This window comes from Narcine bancroftii, chromosome 6 (genome assembly GCF_036971445.1).
Source record: "Narcine bancroftii isolate sNarBan1 chromosome 6, sNarBan1.hap1, whole genome shotgun sequence".
Taxonomy (NCBI): domain Eukaryota; kingdom Metazoa; phylum Chordata; class Chondrichthyes; order Torpediniformes; family Narcinidae; genus Narcine; species Narcine bancroftii.
The window spans coordinates 156,392,441-156,413,218 of NC_091474.1; the positions used below are offsets into that span (position 1 = coordinate 156,392,441).

The following is a 20,778-nucleotide window of genomic DNA, read 5'->3' on the forward strand; positions in this document are numbered from 1 at the left end:
AGTATCATAGATTGTAATTGCCAAAATGGCTTTGATAAAATAATGTTTTAATTGGTTTTTAAATGTAACTAATGAATTTTATAGAATATCTACCTTAACTTTGGTTCTTATTGTCTTGCTTTGCATTCATATTTGAATTAATATCGTGCAACCAATTCCTGACCCAGTGAAAGTTGCAAGAGTAAGGAAAACCATGTATCCTATCCTATGAAATTAAATTGAATTGTTTATTGTGATATATACCAAGATATTGTGAAAAGTTTTAGTTTGTTGGCTACCCAGGCAAATTAATCCATTGTTAAAATCAGCTTTTATTGCAAAACTAAACAAAAGTGCAGCATATAATATTACAGTAAGTTAAAGAGCACAGAATAGAGTTGCAAATGCGAAGTGCAGGGTATAGAGAAAAAGTACAGTTAAAACAGTGCAAGGGCATCATCTTTAACCAAGGAGAGGTCCATTTAAGAATCTGATAACAGAATAAAACAGTCCTTCAACCTGTAAGTTCATTTCTTCAAGTTCATGTAGATTCTGCTCAATGAAAATTAGAAGAGGAACAGTGGAGTAGCTAGCAGGGGTACTACTCCTCCTGGGCAAATTCTTCAGAGATGACAACTTGGGCCACCGGCACATTGCAGGACTCTTGTGGTGCACTTGCACTAGTGGCCCAGTGGCGTGCCATCGTGGGGGGCTGGGCAGTGAGAACACAGTTTGGTGGGGGTGCCACTTTTGGGAAATGTCTGGTTGCTGGTATCTGGGGAGGAATAGCTTCAAAGGTATTTATTTTTCCTTGGCTTTCAAAATGATAGTAAGTTAGTGATAAAAGGTGTAAGTTAAATTATAAATAATATGATGTTGGCAGAGAGGACAGAAGATCAAATTATTGGCTACCCACGAATTTTGTGTTGTTCACAAATCAAAACACTTTGGCATGAAGTAACGTATTTAGTTAAAGATTTTATTTTATACTTTGAACTACATTATATTAAGTAACTAATTTTTTGTGCACACATTAATTTCCTTTGTGCCATGGTTGCAAAATGTGTGAGTGCACACACAGGGAACCATGGTTGTGGTGCCTTTTTTATGTGCTCACACCCCCTAACGTTATGCCCCTGAAGGGAATGTGACCTGGGTGAGATGGGTTCTTTAATATTTTTGCAGCTTTCCCAAGACAGTGCCAATCTGGAAAGTTACTTATGTCCACTACATTGCAAAACTAAAAATGAATTTTCTAAGACTATGATATGTGTTGAATAGACTTGGACTCTTAATTCTGGAGGAGAATAGGCTGAGATGAGAACTTCAACATATCTTCAAATTTGGTAGAGATGAAACAGATGTTTCTACACAAGGGGCTTCAAAATGGAGTCATAAATTTTCTATTCTCACCACTAAATTCTGCACTGAATTCTGCAACTGCTTTGCAATCCAGAAAATGTTGAAAATGTGGAATTTATTCTTGCATGAGGAAGCTTTATATGAATGTGAAAAATTAATTACATCTTGGCAATATAAGACAAAGGTTAGAATAACTCGTTTGAAGCATAAACACAGGCAAAGTATTTTTCGACCAGATGTGCCATAAATTCTAAGTAATGCATTACATGATATGGTAGTATGACTTTCAATCTTTGATTGGCTGGAAATGAGCAATTGCTGAACTCTACATTCTTTTATGAATCTTGATTTTTTAAATTCACTCTTCAGTTTTATCTAAGTTAACATGACATATTGTAACCATATACATATCAACATGGATGTGGATGTCAAAAACTGGAATGCAAATAAAGATTAGAAGTTACATTTGAGCTTTAAAAAATAAGAATATTCATGCATTCATCAAGAACTATTCTTGTTACATTTTTCACTGGGTAGTACTATTGAGTCACCAAAATTCTTTATGTTTTTACTTGTTCTGAATGCATTAGGGTTCGGGTCTCAACCCTTAATTGCACAAATGCCAGGAAAAGATTTACTCAGATCTCTGTTGATTCATTCATATAGATTTTCATAAGTCAGGAATGGTTGTTGTCTGTTATGAAACTGATGATAGCTTATATTTTGAGATTCAATCAAGCCACTCTTTGTCTTTTTGAGAATGAATTATTGCAATGTTGTGGCCAATTTAAGGATGCTGGGGCATGATATTTACTGAAAATGCAGCTGAATTCTGGGGCTGTATTCCAGAAATTCCATCCAAACGTAACAGGCCAGTCAGCTGAAAGAGAACTATGTGTCTCAAAAAGCTTAGGGTTGGAGAAGCTCTTGGCCCAAATGGTTTCAAGCGCTTAAGTTATTAAGTCCCCTCTGAGACATCAGCTGCTTCCCATAACAACGAGTAATGTGCCCTGTCCGCAGAGGAGATCAATCAGACAAAAACTCCAGAATCCTGTCAATTTAGTTTGGATTATGCAACAGGATTTTTAAAAATGTATTTTTAAATGCCATTAATTGGGTGGAAGCTTGAACTAGAATAATTTATGCAATATCAGAAAGCTTGCTTTTAACCTCCCATTACATTCCACATTACACTTGAATATTTAATATTTCAAATGACTGATTCTTTACAACATTATAATGGAGCTCTGTATAAATGCATTTAAAATCCCATTTCTTCAATGATTGCAATTAGTTTTTTTTTAGAAAATAATGACAACCGTTGAAACTCTGGTAAGTAATTGTGTTTTTATTTTTACTCATTACTAATTTCCAGAATGCAAGCAGCTTTTCAGTGATAGCTTGAACATATTTTTCTTATTTTTGGAATTTTGAGTTTTGGGATTGAATGTGGGTTTTTTTTTTGGTCTGAAATGAATAATAATTATTACAGCTGATCAGAAAATGCATGCACCTTCATCAGTATGACAGCTGCAATCTGTTTGTCAATTGTGAAGTGATGTTTATAATTTGATAGGAAATTTTGAAATATGACATTTGTGGAAATTTGCACTGTTTTTGATGGTCAAAATGTATTTCATATTTTAATTGTAGAGGTACAAATAAAGGAAGATTGCTGTCTATCAGTTCATGAATGTAAATTAAAACATGAATGTTCATGTTTTAACCAGAGCTGTAAGAAATTTCATTTTGGCTGTGATTTTTATGTTTTCCACCAATTTTCCAAGTCTTACTTTTGTTTGGGCCAGCTATGATGTATTAGTTCACTGAGAGTCATTTAAAATAACAATGATTTGGAGCCTTGTAGTTCCTCTTGGATGAAGATATAGAGTTCAAAAATACTGGCATTGCAACAACTTTAATTTTAACAACACTTGCCTTATGGGACACCAAATTTCTTCAAAACATGATAATGCTGGAATTGACCTTGCAGTGAAAAAATTATAATTGCATATTTTCCTTTTATTAAGGCAAAACGGATGGTTGATGGAAGTACCATTCATATATAGCATTTTAACCTTAGTACTGTTGTTAAAATATGTTGGTAAAATCTGTAAGGGTAACTGATTACAGATCGACTCAGTACATGATGAAAAGGTTTAATAACTATGAGAGCCAAATAGGACATTTTAAGAAAAACATTTATCAAGTAAATTTGCTCTTTATGTACTTTATATCGAGTATTGACATGTCCCCAATTTCCAAATAAAGTTAATCAAGACATTCATTTGCATGATCACTATTTTGGAGCAAGATCCAAAAGAAATAAATTGTGCACTTCCTTTGTGGTGGTACAGTCCACAACTTAATGGTTTGCTTCTATCCCTAAAACCATGTTATATTAACTAAAACAAGATTTTTAAAAAAAATTCTAGATTATTAAAGTAGCCAGTAAATTGAACTCTTGTGTCCATGATCTCTAAGAAAATATTATGATGTTTAGATAAATAATGATAGCATTTTATTCACATTTTATGCATTAACCCATTTTTTTTTCATTTAACTCTAAACCTAAAATGTTTCCAGTTAGCTTAATTAATCTTGCTTTGAATTAGAAGCATTCTTTATATTTCTTAAAGCCCTCTGGATTCCTATACTTTTGAAATTTTCCATAAAGTTCATAAAGTAAAAAATAAGCAATTTTCTCTCTGCATAATTTTTTTTAGGCTGTGACTTGTGAGTGTTTCATCAAACCTGATGACAAAACTGTGTTCCCTTTAAAGTTTTTATATGAAAGCCAATTCGAATGATGTTTTTTAAAAAAGATTACATTCTCCTCAGAAACTCTAGCTGCTCAATGTAGAAGAGCCAGCTTTTCCCTACATATAACCATATACAGCACAGAACAGGCCAGTTTGGCCTTACTAGTCCATGCCAGAACAAATCCCCACCCTCCTAGTCCCACTGACCAGCACCTGGTCCACACCCCTCCAATCCTCTCCCCTCCATATAATTATCCAGTCTTTCCTTAAATGTAAATAACGTCCTTGCTTCAACCACCTCCGCCGGAAGCTTATTCCACATCCCAACCACCCTTTGCGTGAAGAAATTTCCCCTCATATTCCCCTTATAATTTTCCCCCTGCAATCTCAAACCATGGCCTCTAGTTTGAATAGGTGCAGGAAGCTCAGGATTCCAATGCAAATGTGTGTGCATCTCAGTGTTCTGAACTTTTTGACATGTGTTTGCAACTATTTTGTGATTACACTTCTACATCCAGAGATGGAGCATGAATTTCCTTCAGCTTCCATCATTTATAGTTTTAAATTAGTCAACCAAGCATCTGATGCTTTAGACTAGATGGAGATTCAGGTATTCTGTACTCTCCAATTGAGAGCATTGACTACAAAGGAAATGGATAAGCTTTAGGCAGTTTTTAATGTAGTGTTATAATCTAATTTTTAATTGTGATGACTAAGTTATTCAAAATATTCCAATTTGTTGCTAGTTTAAACTTTTGCCTTAGCCTGGAGGTATGGCTTGACTGGCTTTCAGTTGCTTCAACATTCATGTGAATTTAGTTTCTTTGGCCTTGCATGTGGTGCTATTTATATCTGAAAGGCCCTGTGTGGTTGGCTTGGACAGAGTTTGCTTCATGGAAGAAGGTACCTAAAACTTTTGTAATTTCACACTGATGTTGGTGGATTTCCAGCCTTGATGGTTTGCAACTGTCAGAAAAATCTGTGGCTTAAATGTTTGTGTTTGTTATTGTCCCTTGAGTAATATATTTTGTGATGGTAGAGGGTCGAAACATTTTTTGTCGTGATCTTAATCAGATAGAATCAGGATACTTGTCAGGTTAGTATGTTGCAGACACCAAATAATCTGGAAGGTTCAAATGCTTGGTATTCATTGTGAAGTAGTAAACTGGATTGAACAATGGCTGGACAGAAGAAAGCAGAGAGTAGTAATCGCTTCTCAGACTGGAGGCCTGTGACTAGAGGTGTGCCTCAGGGATCGATGCTGGGACTATTCAATGAGCTGGATGATAATGTGGTAAATTGGATCAGGAAATTTACAGATGACAGTAAGATTGGAGGCGTTGTGGACAGTGAAGAAAGTTTTCAAAGCTTTCAGAGTATCTGGACCACCGGGAAAATGGGCTGAAAAATGGTAGATGGAAATTAATGCTGACAAGTGTGAGGTGTTGCATTTTGGAAGGACAAACCAAGAAGGAGCATACACGATAAATGGTAGGGCCCTAAGGATCTGGGAATACAGATACATAAATCCCTAAAAGTGGTGGCACAGTGAATAGGGTTGTAAAGAGAGCTTTTGGCATATTGGCCTTCATAAATCAAAAATTGAATATAGGAGTTGGGATGTTATAGTGAAGTTGTATAAATTTTAGGGGGAACATGAGGTGGAACTTCACACAGAGTGATGGGAGTGTGGAATGAGCGGCCAGCTGAAGTAGTGAATCGTGGCTCAATTTTAACATTTTAGAAGAATATGGACAGGTACATGGATGGGAGAAGTATAGAGGGAAATGGACTGGTGCAGGTCAGTGGGACAACGCAAACAAAAAATGGTTCGGCACAGACTAGAAGGGCTGAAGGGGCCTGTTTCTGAGCTGTAATATTCTATAATTCTATGACCCTGGATTGATGTGGAAGCATCTTTACATTCAAGATAACAGATACTTTGATGATGTGCTTCAATCTTCGCAACTTTTCCCCACAGAGGAATATTATTAGGAATGTCCTATGATGTGGCAATAAGCCTTAAAGAGGAGGCACAACTTGAATATGATTCTATATTGCACTGCCTTTATGGTTCTGCCTGCTTAATGTTCATATTGTTATAATCAATGCTGCTTTAAGTCCTCCATGCAGCTCACAAATCTCGTATGGCATCTGGTTAAACAGATTCAAACAGTTGAAAACATTCTTGAAACACGACTACTACACTGTAGCCAGATTGTTATTAAATGTGCCTTTGTCAGCACCATATGTTTGCTTCCAATTTACTGCTGCTTCTTGTTGACAATGTCACATATGTGCCCAACCTTGAGCTTAATTTACATTTTTTTAAATTTAATTTTTTTACACTTCTTTTTACTTTTGTTTACATTTTTAAAATTTAGACATATAGCATTGTAACAGGTCCTTCGGGCCCACGAGCCCGTGCCAGCGAATACCCCAGTTAACCTACAGCCCCCATACTTTCTAAAGCGTGGGAGGAAACTGGAGCACCTGGAAGAAACCCAAGCAGACATGGAGATAACATACAAACTCCTTATAGACAACACTGGATTCGAACCTATGTCACTGGCGCTGTAATAGTGTTTTGGTTACTGCTAGGCTAACCGTGCTGCCCTCAGCAGCAAACAAAGGCCTGGTCCCTTCTGTGTATGCATTATAATTTCTTGTCATTGAAAATCAATTTTTCAGTGTGAATGAACTGGACCAGCTAATACAGTTGAAACTTAAGGTGGTCCAGCATGCTCAGAATGTCACTGGTGTTGAACTGAATGATTTTGCAGATCTTAAGGGGAGTGTGGGGACCAGGGTCATGGTGAATCCCAAGAAACATGGAAAGCAATACCTGGTGACCCAAATGAGAAACATCTGAAATTTTGAACAGTCACTAGTGGATTATCAGAGTTGTACTGTAATACATAATTTCCTCAACTCTGCACCCTGTTCTCAAGTGCAATGTATGCTTTGAGGGAAAGGTATAAGAGTTAGCTGGCCGTCTATACATATCCCAATCTTTCCATGCTGTTAAGTACTCACTCACTCTCTGTCTACTGATTGCTTTAACAGCAAAGCTACTGACACTAATGCTGTCATTTAAAGCCTTGTCTCGTTGTCCTCTCCAATGCACACTGAAGTTAGAAATGGCAACTGTTCCTCAATGGAACTTCAGGTGTTCGTGGAGTATGGCTAATGACATTTTGGCATTTAGAATTTTGCTGCTACAAACTTGTAGTTGTTACATGATGCACAGTGGATTGCAATTTTGGAAGGTCATAATGAAAACCTTGAAAACAGCTATTGAATTCACTTGAATCACGATCTCCATTGGTATGAGCTGCACTAATTGTGCCAGTGTCTAATGTGCTCAAAACTGATTGTGTGAGATCTGACCCTGCTTTTTCCTGTTTCATTTTTTAAAATGTTTTTGAGTTTCTTTGGTGAGTCAGTTTTGTTTTGACAGTAAGAAGGTTTAAACTTAGTGCTATTCAGTGGTGGCATTCTTCTCAGAATCTGGACGTGACATTGCACACTGAGCAAAATTAGAAAATTTTTTGAGAACAATAAAACACCATTTTAAATAATTATGGTATTCCATTGGGCAAAACCCATCAGTGGAAAATGCCAAAGGGAAGAGATTTTTCAGAAAATAACCTATTAGGTAGCAGTATGGTAAATGTATGTATTTAGAACATAGACCATAGAAATTTACAGCACAAGACAGGCCCTTTGGTCCACAATGTTGTGCTAACCAAATAATCTAATCTCGGATTTGTCTAGAATTTCCCTACTGCATAACCCTCCATTTTCTCCATTCCATACACCTATCTAATTGTCTCTCAAAAGATTCTTTTGATTGTGTCTCCACCACTATTGCCAACAGCATATTCCCTGAACCCACCATTCTCTGTGTGGAAAAACTTACCTCTTAACTTCCCTTTGTATTTACCTGGAAGCACTTTTTCTTCATTGTTCATTATTCGTATTGCAAAAATGTTCAATCTTCTCAGTTGATTATCACAATTTTGGAAGAAAGAAGAAAACATTTCAAAATAATTTGAGAAGTACTGGCAATCTGATTGTGCTATCAGAAACCCAGTAATGGACTGAATGACTTGTTTTATTGCTATAATTGTAAATGATTCTATTAAATATACCAGCCACCCAATTGCATTTCTCACCATTTAGGATGTAGTCCTCAAATGCGCTGAGAAGTGAAGATAATGGTCACCACCAGTTTCAGAGACCAAGAAGAACCTCAATACTGAACCAATTAAGTTTAAAAATTCTTATTTGCCTAGCCTTGATGCTCTTACATTTTTGTTTGTGCATAATTTGGCTGTGCCAAAACAGTGAAATTTGACTGAAGTACATGTGAAGAATGGCTAGTCCTAGTTTGAATAGATTTTAATGCTCCCTTGTTAATAATCCTTATAAGTACCTTCTCCATAACATAATCTTTGTGAGTATATACCTTGCCCTATATACATAACTGTCTTCTTGCTTCATCAAGGAAATCTTAATCACATTGTGTGAAAACATACATTTAGTATCTGAAAAAATATTAATTGCTTGCAGTTGATCACCTCCAGGTAGCAGCTTTCAAACCATCAAATGTATGAGCTCCCTGCAGTCAATAAGATAAAATTATTTGGTACATTGTAAGAAAAATAATATACCCTCAAGAGGAAGTTTGATAAATAGCTAGAATGCTGAAGTTAAAAACAGAAAATGCTAGAAAAATTTGGAATGCCACAGCATCAGGGAGAAATAATATGGTGTACCCCAGGACCTAGAATGTTTTTTCCTCTCCTGGCTGTTCACTATTTGCAATATCTTTTGTTTTTATTTCAGAATTCTAGCATTCAGTTTTTTTTATTGTGTGGCTGTATAACACTGACAGTCTTAATTCAGAAATAAGGTTTCTATCATGTGCATTACCTGCTTGAAGAAAGATTTGAATTTAAATGGTGGATTTATATGTCTTGGGTGTTGTAGGTTCTTCACAACCAATATTTTCAGGTTCATAAGAAGTTCCTAGAAGCAGTCAGACAGTAATGTTTTTTTGTGATAAATATCGAACAGAATACTAAGGATAGTTCACCTATTATTCACAGTGATGTTATGGAATATCTATCTAAGCAGCACGATGGGGCCTCATTGTAATTATGCATCTGGATTGAACTTGGTGCTAATCTAGAACTAAACAAAATAGACTAAAATTCAAAAAGAATAATTAAGAGCACATTAAAGCATTAATAAATAAAGTAATAAAGCACCTACCATTATTCACAGGATCAGCAATTGTGACTTTCTAATCTGGGTACTACTCTTTCCAAGTGCAGCAATGAAAGAGGAATGTAAAATGTAAATGAACCATTTCTTTAACAAGTCAAAAGTCTCATGTTGAACAGTGAGTCAGATGTGTTGACACATGACCTTCAATACATCTTGGACATTTTGGTCTTTGTGTTTGACCATGCATGTGGGAAAGTCCTAGATGTACTGAGATGAGAATGGATACCAGCATTGCTTCACCTATGACTTGATTACATGCACTGTTTATGATACTTGCTGTGCTATCATAATTTCCTCAGTCTATAGATGGTGGTGATTGCAGCTCAAAGATCCCAATTCCCTTTAAAACATTTGTGATTGTGAAAGTCTCATGCAAAATGAATCCTTCATATTCTGTTGAATAATATTTGCTTTTATCCATATGATCCAATGATGTATTTTCTTTGCAATTGTGGGCATTCTAGTCTTAATGAGATGGGAGATTTCCATTTGTTGTGGGTATCCTAGTCTTAATGAGATGGGAGATTTCCATTTATTGTGGGTATCCTAGTCTTAATGAGATGGGAGATTTCCCTTTATTGTGGGTATCCTAGTCTTAATGAGATGAGAGATTTCCATTTTTGGGGATTTTGTTTAACACTTGGGAATTCAAGTAGATTCTTTTTTGTTTTATTTTTGTTTCAATTATTTTTAAAGATTATTTAAAATTTTCAAGGGCTAGTGTTTGATTGAAGTTGCCAAGATAATTTTCTGATGCCTCAGAGTAAATATCATTGCAGAATATCATTGTGCCTTGCATGATCAATGTGTTTCATGCTGCTAGCTGAAAGTAGTGAATTCTATTGCCGAGCCTAAGTGATTTTGGTGAAGTGACCAGCTTATGTTCCTTTGAGGTAAATCATTGCCTTGTACAGGCATTACTCACCTGTACGAGAAGGCAAATAAGTTATTAATGGGTCTACACGAGGTTATTTTTCTGGTCCTTTTGTTATCCCACTTTTTTCTCATCCCTAAGGCTCGTGTTTGTAATTTATACTGCCAGGTTAATTTTAAATTATAGCCATGTAAGTTCAGTTAAACATTTTTTGAGAGACATGTCATGCCCAGCTGCTCTCTATATTTTAAACAACCTGCTGTTTAAGGCATGCACTTGATTTCCAACTGTTCACTTTTATCTGCATGTTATTAAATAGTCCTAAGTAGAACAGTAAATTATGAGTTTAACTATTACTATCCATAAGATTTTAAATATATCCACATTGTTCAATTGTAACCAGAGAGGATGTCTTTTTTTAAATTCTTAAGCTGCGTTAGGATTTATGGCTTTAATAACAGCTTCAATATTTTAGTAAATTCTACTTAAATATGATTGTTGCAATGCCAGAAGAACTGCCCATAAAAACCTAGCCAATTGTAAAAACTTGTGAAAATAGAAAACCACTGTGAACTGTCAAATGTAATTGAACCTCCAATAAATGTGTTCAAATATGTGGTGTCATTGGCATTGGTTTCCTTAATGTTGTTTTGTCACTGACACAAATAGCCTGATGGCAATGTTAACTATATGTCACTAGTTGAACAGCCAAAACCACCCCAAGCACTATAAACTGCAACCATTTTGCAACTATTTTATGATGTCACTCTACTGATTTTCAGAGTACTTCATAATTTCTGATATGAACAGAGACACTGAACCGGTATTACAGTTTATTAACTATGCACAAAATGATTTTGCGATCATCCTGTGTATGGACAAATTTATCCCAACTGGTCAAGGAGAATCTTGTGACTCTTTGAAGCCAATCACTTTGCTTATCAACTGACAGATGGCGCTATTTCAAAACTGGAGGAGAACTTGCTCTGATATTTTTAAATCAAACTAATGGCATGACATGTTGTGATACATTTCTTTGATTAAATGCAACATATTATAAAACTACTTGAGTTTATCTGCAACTTTTATTTTCACATAACCTTTTCTATCAGTGAAAATTGATAAGAACTCCTCCACAATATCCATCAGTACTGGAGCACGCAGGGCTGTGTTCTTAGTCCCCTGCTCTACTCACTTTACACCTGCAATGGTGTAGCTCGGTTTAACAATAACCCCTCTTTTACAAATTTGCTGACAATACCATGGTAGTGGGTTGTATAAAAGAAGGGGTTGAGTCAGCATACAGGAGGGAGATTGAAAACCTGGCTGAATGGTGCACCAACAGCAACCTTGCATTCAATGTCACCAAAACTAAGGAGCTAATGGTTGACTTCAGGAAAGGAAAGCCAGAGTTATACAATCCAGTGATCATTGGGGAATCTGAGGTGGAGAGGGTGAGCAAATAAGTTCTTGGGAGTCACCATCTTGGAAGATCTTTTCTGCACCCAACACACCAATGGCATCGTGAAGAAAGTACATCAGCACCTCTACTTCATCAGGAGTTTGCGGAGATATGGTATGACACCAGAAACCCTGGAAAATTTCTAGAGGTGTGGTGGAAAGTGTGCTGATCGGCTGCATCACGCTCTGGTATGGGAACACCAATACCCTTGAGCATAAAGCTCTCCAAAAGGTAGTGGGAACAGCCCAGGACATCACAGGCAAAACCCTCCCCTCATTTGAGTATATCTACAGGGAACACTGCTGCCGGAGGGCAGCAGCAATCATCAAAGACCCATACCACCCAGCACACTCTCTGACTCGCTGTTGCCATTGGGAAAGAGTTATATGTGCCTCAAGACACACACCAGGTTCAGGAACAGGCATTACCCCTCCACCAGCAAATTCCTCGATGACAAACTATTGGGGCTCATTTCAGAACTCTTTCTTGTGTACTTTATTGATCGTCTTTTGTTCTCTTTGTATTGCAGTCAGTTTGTTTGCATTCATTATCTGTTTACAGTTCTTTTATTTGTTTACATGTTTATGCTGTGTACAATTTACTTTTTTGCACTATCAATTAATGGTAATTCTTCACACCTGCAGGGAAAAGGAATCTCAGGGCTGTATGTGATGTCCTGTATGTACTCTGACAATAAATCAGAAATCTGAATCTATGATATGCACTCTTTGTCTGTATCATTCTGTGTACAGGGATTGAGCCTGGTACAGTAATTGCTTTGGTGAATATTGGGTAGTGGGGTGTGGCTGGAATTTTGAAAATGGTAGTGATACAGTTGGAGTTTTATTACAACCTGTTGATTTTCATTTGTTTATAACACAATAACATTAAATCAGATCACAAATGAAAGAAGAACTTTGTTTTGGGGTGATTTATTTTTGACTTGTCTTCATGATTTTATGTATGATCAGTTTTTAAGCTATTTACTTTGGTATATTTTTCTTAGCAAATAGAAGAGAATTGCTTTTGCATGGATGGTCATCTTTGAAAATTTATGTGCTGATTTTTTAGCAATTCATCTCATTTGAGATTTCTTACCCTAGGCTTATTGGCCTAGGGCAAGGCTCTGCAGAGAAAAGTCATTCAATAATTCTATTCCTCTGCCTGCAGCAGAAATGTTGTTGATTTGTACATTGGCTGAGAGATGATCTGGACTATAGGATGCTAATTTCTTCCCTTCCCCAGCGCCTTATTCCATTTTTCACAGTTCACTTTCACATGTGGAAAGTGTATATTTGCTTGAAGTGGTGGAGTGTTGGCAATGACAAAACAGTGCCTCAATATGGAATCAATACTTAATAGCAGGAGAAGAAATTATAATAATTGTTAATTGAGTGTGCTCCACTGTGAAACAAGACCACAATGAATTTCTGTCTCAAATCTCATCTTTAACTTATTTAATTTTAAATAAAATGGAATTTTATTCCATTCAATGTCCTTTATATTTTAAGGGAATGTGAAGGATCATTATTTTATGAGAAGTTGCTTTCTTCACCACATAAGTTTATGAAAAAGTGTTTAATTATATTTTCGAGGAATGGATCGAATGTCTATTTTGAAGTCAGTGCTCAGATTGGTCTTTTAAGTTTAGTTTCAAACTGAAGAAATATTATTTCAAACTTTTGATTTCTTTTTCTTCGCTTTTGCAGGATGATTTTGTAAAGATGAAACTAGGTACAGAATAATCCAGTTTCAACAGTTGACTTTTAAAAATTTGGAACACTGTTACCTTGTAACAAGAAAATCTCAAAGCTGTCAATCTGTTCATAAAGTGACAAATAGAGATTGTACTAGCTTTATTTTCAGTTGGGCCCAGTATTTTAAGCAGCACAAATAAAATTATTGCTTCCATTCTGTTTCTTGACCTGCCCTGATTTCATTATCCACGGATGGGATTTCTGGCAGCCCTTTTGTGTGAGATTACTTCGTCCGCGAAGCCAAGCCAAAGACATTTTCTTTCAGATTCTGTTTTCCTTCTTGAAGTACGGTATGTAGCTAACACTGAATCCTTCTGATTTTGAGAGGCATGGGCAGAATTAGTTTGTCATTGCACGCAGTAAATTCATTTTCAGATTTTCGCAGCCTTGCCAAAATATGTCAATTCACAATGCATGGAAGTCAAACAATGAAATTGAAACTTATTGATCAGGGTGTGTAAGACGTTATCTCAGTGATAGAAATAATCAATTGTATTTTGTATCTATGCAATGAACTAAACAGTGCATGGACAGCGCAGAATGCAAAGTGTTACGGCATAGCTTCAGTATCTAAAAACACACAGCTCCAAATGTATTTCACTCAGGAAAGTTGCATCATCTCAGAAGGGCAATTATCACTTATTCTCCCTTGGCTCCTCTATGCCTAATTTAATCAAGTTAGATACCGGGGTGGCGCTTCCAAAAAATATTGTTCCAACCCTCTTTAGTGATGAGATTATGCATGCTATCAATGTCAGTAGATTTTTCTTTAGGTTCTATTCTGCGAGAAAGCATGGAAATACATCAGAATCATCACTTTGATTCTCTTTGTGGAATTTGCTTTGCCTTTATTTTCATCAGCTTTTGAATTCAGTTGATTGTAAGTGCATCGTGAAACAGTTATAATTTCTTCACTGTACCAAATCATTTTAGTATCAAAAATATTAAAGTTTTACACCAAATGAGTTTACAGAGTAAGTAAAACAATAACAGTTTAAATCTATAATTGTATTTTATTTTTAATTTGGTTACTTGTGATTATTAATAGAAAATAGTTTCAAATGTAGAGAATTGTATGTCACAATACTCTCATATAGATTAATGTTGCAATTACCATGGTTACTGACCCAGTAAGCCAGTTAAAGACTAAATAAAAACAGACAATACTGCTAACACTCAATAAGTCAATTGGCATCTGTAGAAAGAGAAGTAGAGTTAATGCTTCAGATTGAAGACCTTTGATCAGAACTGGTTAAGAGAGAAAACAAGTTTGTTTTAAATTGCAGAGAAGGCGGGAAAATACAGATTGTATAAAATGAATGTTTTTTTTTGAGTTTTAATTTAGACCTTTTATTTAAACTTTCACTGGATAATATGCTTTTAAGATATTGTGAATGAGTATATTAAATGTGCCGAGCAGCACCACTCCACTGATCAGTGCTAAGTACCAGACTTGGGTAGCCTTATACAGCAAGTTTTACTCAAACTCTACATTTTAGGTGGAAATTTGGGGCGGGGAGGGGGGGGGGGGAAGGAAACGACTGGACGGCAGTGATAATATATACCAGTGTATACAGGGCCCTGTTTTACTAAATATATGTGCAACATCAGAAAATCATTTGCACTACAGCTATGAAAAATACCAAACACGGCTGGAACACTTGGCCATTTATTTCAATATGAGTAACATTGAAATTGCAGCTTCTCACTTCAGTTCTTTGACTGCCAAACCTGGGGGTAGGGACTGTTTGAGTTTTTCAGCTTTTTCTTTGTCTGTGATGACCAGTGTGTACAGATATTTACTGCACCGAACTTTAAATTTTACATTATCTTTGTTCTTCTTGATTTTCACAGATTTTGCATCCTTTCTTCTTGCTGTTAGCAAGAAGTCTTTGATTTCTTCAATTGTTTTAGGCATGGTCGCGGTGAATCCAGCGGCGGGACCGTCAGTCTTCCTGCTGAGGCTCGGCTGCTCCCCACAGAACTAAAATGAATGTTCTTGATGAGATGAGGCCAGGGTTGTCCTTGGGATAAATTATAGATTAATGTAGTTAGAGAGAAAGCAAAAACCTAAATAAGGGTAGACAAATGCTATGAAATAAGGGGAGTTCAAGAGAGAGCACAAAAACAGCAAAATGCAGAGCTGCAGAAAATGTCTGGTAGGTTGGACTGTACATTGAAGAAAGAAATACAGATTCAGGTTACCAATGTACAACTTACGGAACAGAAGTAGATTTGGCTACTCTTAAATAGAGGAAAGCAAGCTACCAGAAGTTATGCCTTTCAGTTTCAAATCTGAAAGGCTATATTTCCAGATGGAATATAAGGTGCTGTCCTCTAGCTTATATTGAGCCTCATTCTAACAGTGCAGGAGGCAACAAATAAACAGGTCAGGATAGAGAATTAAACTGGCAGGGAGCAAGAAGCTCAGGGACACCCCTGTGGACAGAACATAAATGCTCTTCTGAACAGTCACCTACTCTGCCTTGGTTTTTGTGATGTGAAGAGGACAACATTTTGAGCACAAAGTGCAGTTCTATAGATTAGAAGCAACTGGAAGGACTGTCAGGGTCCATGGATGATGGGAAAGGAAAAGTAAGTTACAGTAAGCATAACTGCTGAATTAATTTAGATATTGTTATGTGTGAGATTAAATTATTTTTGTTTGAAAGGATGTTAAAACAAGTTTTTTTGCAAGATAGATAAAGAAATACTGTACATTCAAATAAAATCCTCTAACGTGGTTCTTTTACAAGAAAAAATTCTGTTCCTATATTGATTCCAATTTTGCCAGCATTTTGCCTTGCATGTATGTGCCTTTGGCAGTTTCCGCAAAGCAGGACGTCAAGCGCTGAAGAGCTGGCTCTGAATGGGCAACTAAAGCGGCATCATCTGCAAAGAGTAGTTCACGGACAAGTTTCACTTGTGTCTTGGTGTGAGCTTGCAGGCGCCTCAGATTGAAGAGACTGCCATCCGTGCGGTACCGGATGTAAACAAATGTTTGGCCTGGAAGTCAGCCTGAAGAAAACTGAGGTCCTCCATAAGCCAGCTCCCCACCATGACTACCAGCCCCCCCACATCTCCATCGGGCACACAAAACTCAAAACGGTCAACCAGTTTACCTATCTCGGCTGCACCATTTCATCAGATGCAACGATCGACAATGAGATAGACAACAGACTCGCCAAGGCAAATAGCGCCTTTGGAAGACTACACAAAAGAGTCTGGAAAAACAACCAACTGAAAAACCTCACAAAGATAAGCGTATACAGAGCCGTTGTCATACCCACACTCCTGTTCGGCTCCGAATCATGGGTCCTCTACCGGCACCACCTACGGCTCCTAGAACGCTTCCACCAGCGTTGTCTCCGCTCCATCCTCAACATCCATTGGAGCGCTCACACCCCTAACGTCGAGGTACTCGAGATGGCAGAGGTCGACAGCATCGAGTCCACGCTGCTGAAGATCCAGCTGCGCTGGATGGGTCACGTCTCCAGAATGGAGGACCATCGCCTTCCCAAGATCGTATTATATGGCGAGCTCTCCACTGGCCACCGTGACAGAGGTGCACCAAAGAAAAGGTACAAGGACTGCCTAAAGAAATCTCTTGGTGCCTGCCACATTGACCACCGCCAGTGGGCTGATAACGCCTCAAACCGTGCATCTTGGCGCCTCACAGTTTGGCGGGCAGCAGCCTCCTTTGAAGAAGACCGCAGAGCCCACCTCACTGACAAAAGGCAAAGGAGGAAAAACCCAACACCCAACCCCAACCAACCAATTTTCCCTTGCAACCGCTGCAATCGTGTCTGCCTGTCCCGCATCGGACTGCTCAGCCACAAACGAGCCTGCAGCTGACGTGGACTTTTTACCCCCTCCATAAATCTTCGTCCGCGAAGCCAAGCCAAAGAAAAAAAAAAATGTGCCTTTGGGTTTGAAATAGCGGTGGATGAGCTCATTCACTTGGAAGTCTTGAACTTTCTGAAAGCTGCTCATCAAAAAATTCCTATGACTGCTCTGCTATTGCTCTTCACAGAGCCAAGCAAGGTAGCACAAAATAGATTTTATAATGAAATTGTTTCGATTATTCGTGTTCCAAATCCAAGTTTGTATTTCTTTGCAGAGTACATACATGACATTATATGCAACCCTGAGTTCTTTTTCCTGCGGACCAGACAGAATTTCTACTTATCAGTAAAGTTGATTTACTCAAGAATAGATAAGTATAAGAAAGTGTAAAATGTAACCAAAGAAAAGCACAAACTGTGCAATGCAGAAAATAAATATTCAATAATAAATAATGTGCAAAGTCAGAATCCTTAAATGACTCTCTAAGTTTGTTGCTTGGGGGTTTTATGGTGGAAAGATAGCAAGAGTAATACTTGGTGGTACGAGTCTTGTGACCTATACCTTTTTCGTGATGGTAGCAGTGAGAACAGAACATGGTCTGGGTTGTGTGGATCCTTGATGATTGCTGATGCTCTCTGACAGCAATGTTCCATGTAGATTTTCTCAGTGCTGGGGAGAGTTTTGCCTGTGATGTAATGGGCTGTGCCTACTACCTCTGCAATATCTCTCAGCTCAGAGATATTGGTGTCCCAATACTCGAATGTGATGCAGCCAGTCAGCACGCTTTCCACAACAGTCTAGAATTTTGCCAAGGTTTTCAGTGTCAAACCAAATCTCTGCAAACTCTTGATGCGCTAATGATGACATTAGTGTGCTGGATCTAAGATAGATCCTCCAAGATAGTGACTCCCAGAAATTTATATTTGCTCTCCACCTTTGGTCTCCCAATGATCACTGGATTGTACACCTCTGCTTTTCCCTTCCAAAACTCCACTGATGGCTCCTTGGTTTTGATGATATTGAGAGTGTTGCGAGCCCAGAGGACTCCAAAACCCAGCAGTAATAAAAATTCACCAATACAAATGGTTACTTAAATTAAAGTTGGTTTTAATTTTCTTTAAACAAAATAACGGGATCAATCTTTAACTTATTACTATTAACTTAATCTAACTTAACCCCCTTCTAATTCTACGTGTATGTAATGTGTATATGTTCAGGAAAGTTCCTTGTTTCACAGTCTACTCATTCACTTTTCACATCTCCAAGTTCACCAGTATCACTGTGCACAGAATTTAACATTTATGAATTTTCACTAGGGTCTGGTGCTTAAAGTTAAATGGTTACCACTCAGGAAGATTCTTGTTAGTTTCAGAGAGAGATTTGATGCACATTGGACATGCACAAAGTGATTTCCTCCAATCAGTCACTTCAGTGTCATACTGAAGAAACTCAGCCCCATCATGGGTTTTCCAAATGATAACCTTTTCTTCCAGGTCACCACAGAGTTCCTCATTTCCCTTAGTTCAGGAGAAACACTCTAGACAGCCATTGCCTCATGTAAGGACTACAAGGTTTTTGAACAGGCTGAACTCAAAACTCACAACCCATCTTCAAAATGGGGTTTTCGACAAGCCTGCCAGCTTGCCATGTTGCAGCCTTAATTACTACTGTAGAACTGACCTCACTCGCTCTTTTGCTCTCTCAGAGAAGAATCCTGTTTGTTCTTACCTCTCTCTCTACTTGTAAAAAACAAAAATTCCTTCAGGGCTCCGAACTCAATCTTTGAAAGATCTTTATCAGCACTTGAGCCTGGACTTTTCATATGGAACGGCTTTTTAAGTTCTTTCCCACAGCAGTTCCATTGTCTTTGCAAAGCCACTGTGGCTGAATATCTAGCTTCAGCAAAGCTCTTGTATAAAGTGTTTGAAAAGTGATCTGCACTGAACCCCCACAATTTATCTCTTTTAAAGTCATATATAATATAACCCATAATGTGTCATACTAGCAACTTGCGAAAAGTCGCTGTGCTCCTTTGCCATGACAATATTAACATTTAACTTTAACATTGGCATTAACGAAACAGGCAAACCAAATTTAAAATGTTAATTTTAAAAATTACATCTGCTTCCCAATGAAAACCCAACACAACTGTCGATCCAGGCATGGCCCTGTAACTGTCCTAGCTCTGGTATGGTCACACCAGCCTCGACCATCAAACCTGCTTCTTTTTCTCTCTGGCAATTCTCTATTGCCCATGGTAGGAAATCCAATGCAAGGGCAGGATCCTCCATTACTTTGAGTCCTGTTGAGCAGACACAAGTTAAATATTAATTATTTATCATTTATTTGGACTTTTTATTTATCTGCATGTTTTTAAGTGTATTAATGTTGCATTTTAATTCCTAAGACCATATGATGTAGGATTAGAAGTAGGCCATTCAGCCCACAGAATCCACTCTGCCATTCCATCATGAGCTGATCCATTCTCCCACTCAGCTCATACCCCTGCCTTCTCCCTATAATTATTGATACCCTGACAATTCGGATAGCAATCAATCTCTACCTTAAATGCACCCAATTACTTGCACAACCACCCATGGTAACAATTTCCAGAGGTTCACCACTCTCAGGCTAAAACATTCCTCTGCATCTCGGTTTTAAATGGGTACCCTTCAATCCTAAAGTTGTGCCCTCTTGTTCTGGACTCCTTTACCATGGGAAACAACTTTGCCACATCTGCTCTGTCAAGGAGTACAGTCCAAGTGCTGTCCAATGTTTCTCAAATGCTAATCCCTTCATTTGAAGAATCATTCTTGTGAATTATCTGAACCCTCTCCTATACCAGTCCTTAAATAAGGAGCTCAAAACTGTACCCTGTACTCAGAGTGAGGCCTCACCAGTGCTTTATAAAACCTCAACATCACGTCCCAGCTCTTGTATCCTATTCCTCCAGATATGAATGCCATCATTGCATTCGCTTGCTTCACCACTGACTACCTGCAGGATAACCTTTAGGCTATCCTGCACAAGCACTCCCAAGTTCCTTTGCACCTCCAAAGTTTGAATTTTCTGCACATCCAAATAATAGTTTGCCTTTTTGTCCCTTCTACCAAAGTGCATGACCATACATTTTCCAACATTGTTTTTAATTTGCCACTCTTGCCCAATCTCATAACCTAAGGCTCTTTACAACCTCTCTAATTCCTCATCAGTACCTGGCCCTTCATCTGTCTTTCTATCATCTGCAAACAGCCACAAAGCTATTTATTCCACAATCCAAATCATTAAGATACAACATAAAAAGAATTTGGTACCAACACTGACCCTTGCGGAAAACCACTGTTAATTGATAGCCAACCAGAATAGGATCCCTTTATTCCCACTCTATTTCCAATGATTAGCCAATGGTCTAACCATGCTAACATCTTTCCTGTAATTCCA

The 20,778-nt window shown here is 37.6% G+C and overlaps 2 protein-coding genes and 1 long non-coding RNA gene across 26 annotated transcripts in view; 1 reads left to right on the forward strand and 2 right to left on the reverse strand.

Annotated features, from left to right (window-relative positions):
- ldah (lipid droplet associated hydrolase) overlaps positions 1 to 20,778 on the forward strand; it is a 281,972-nt gene that overhangs the window by 36,072 nt on the left and 225,122 nt on the right. The window contains exon 2 of one of the 23 annotated variants that reach the window (XM_069886447.1): positions 2,647 to 2,673. The exons of the other annotated variants lie outside the window; for them this stretch is intronic. The gene's annotated coding sequence lies outside the window, so the exon portion shown is untranslated. The remainder of the gene's footprint in view (positions 1 to 2,646; positions 2,674 to 20,778) is intronic. 23 annotated transcript variants of the gene reach the window in all.
- Positions 294 to 9,476, reverse strand: LOC138736633 (uncharacterized). Of its 2 annotated transcripts, XR_011340458.1 has the most exons (4): positions 9,384 to 9,476; positions 9,042 to 9,137; positions 8,026 to 8,727; positions 294 to 1,776 (listed from the first exon to the last, which is right to left on the reverse strand). It is a non-coding gene; the product is annotated as an uncharacterized lncRNA (long non-coding RNA). The 2 variants fall into 2 exon arrangements; XR_011340457.1 differs by lacking the exon at positions 294 to 1,776 and having other exon boundaries at positions 1,801 to 8,727.
- Positions 15,148 to 15,469, reverse strand: LOC138736629 (large ribosomal subunit protein eL38). Its single transcript, XM_069886452.1, has one exon. The coding sequence runs from the start codon at positions 15,407 to 15,409 to the stop codon at positions 15,197 to 15,199; it is 213 nt and encodes a 70-aa protein (XP_069742553.1). The 5' UTR covers positions 15,410 to 15,469; the 3' UTR covers positions 15,148 to 15,196.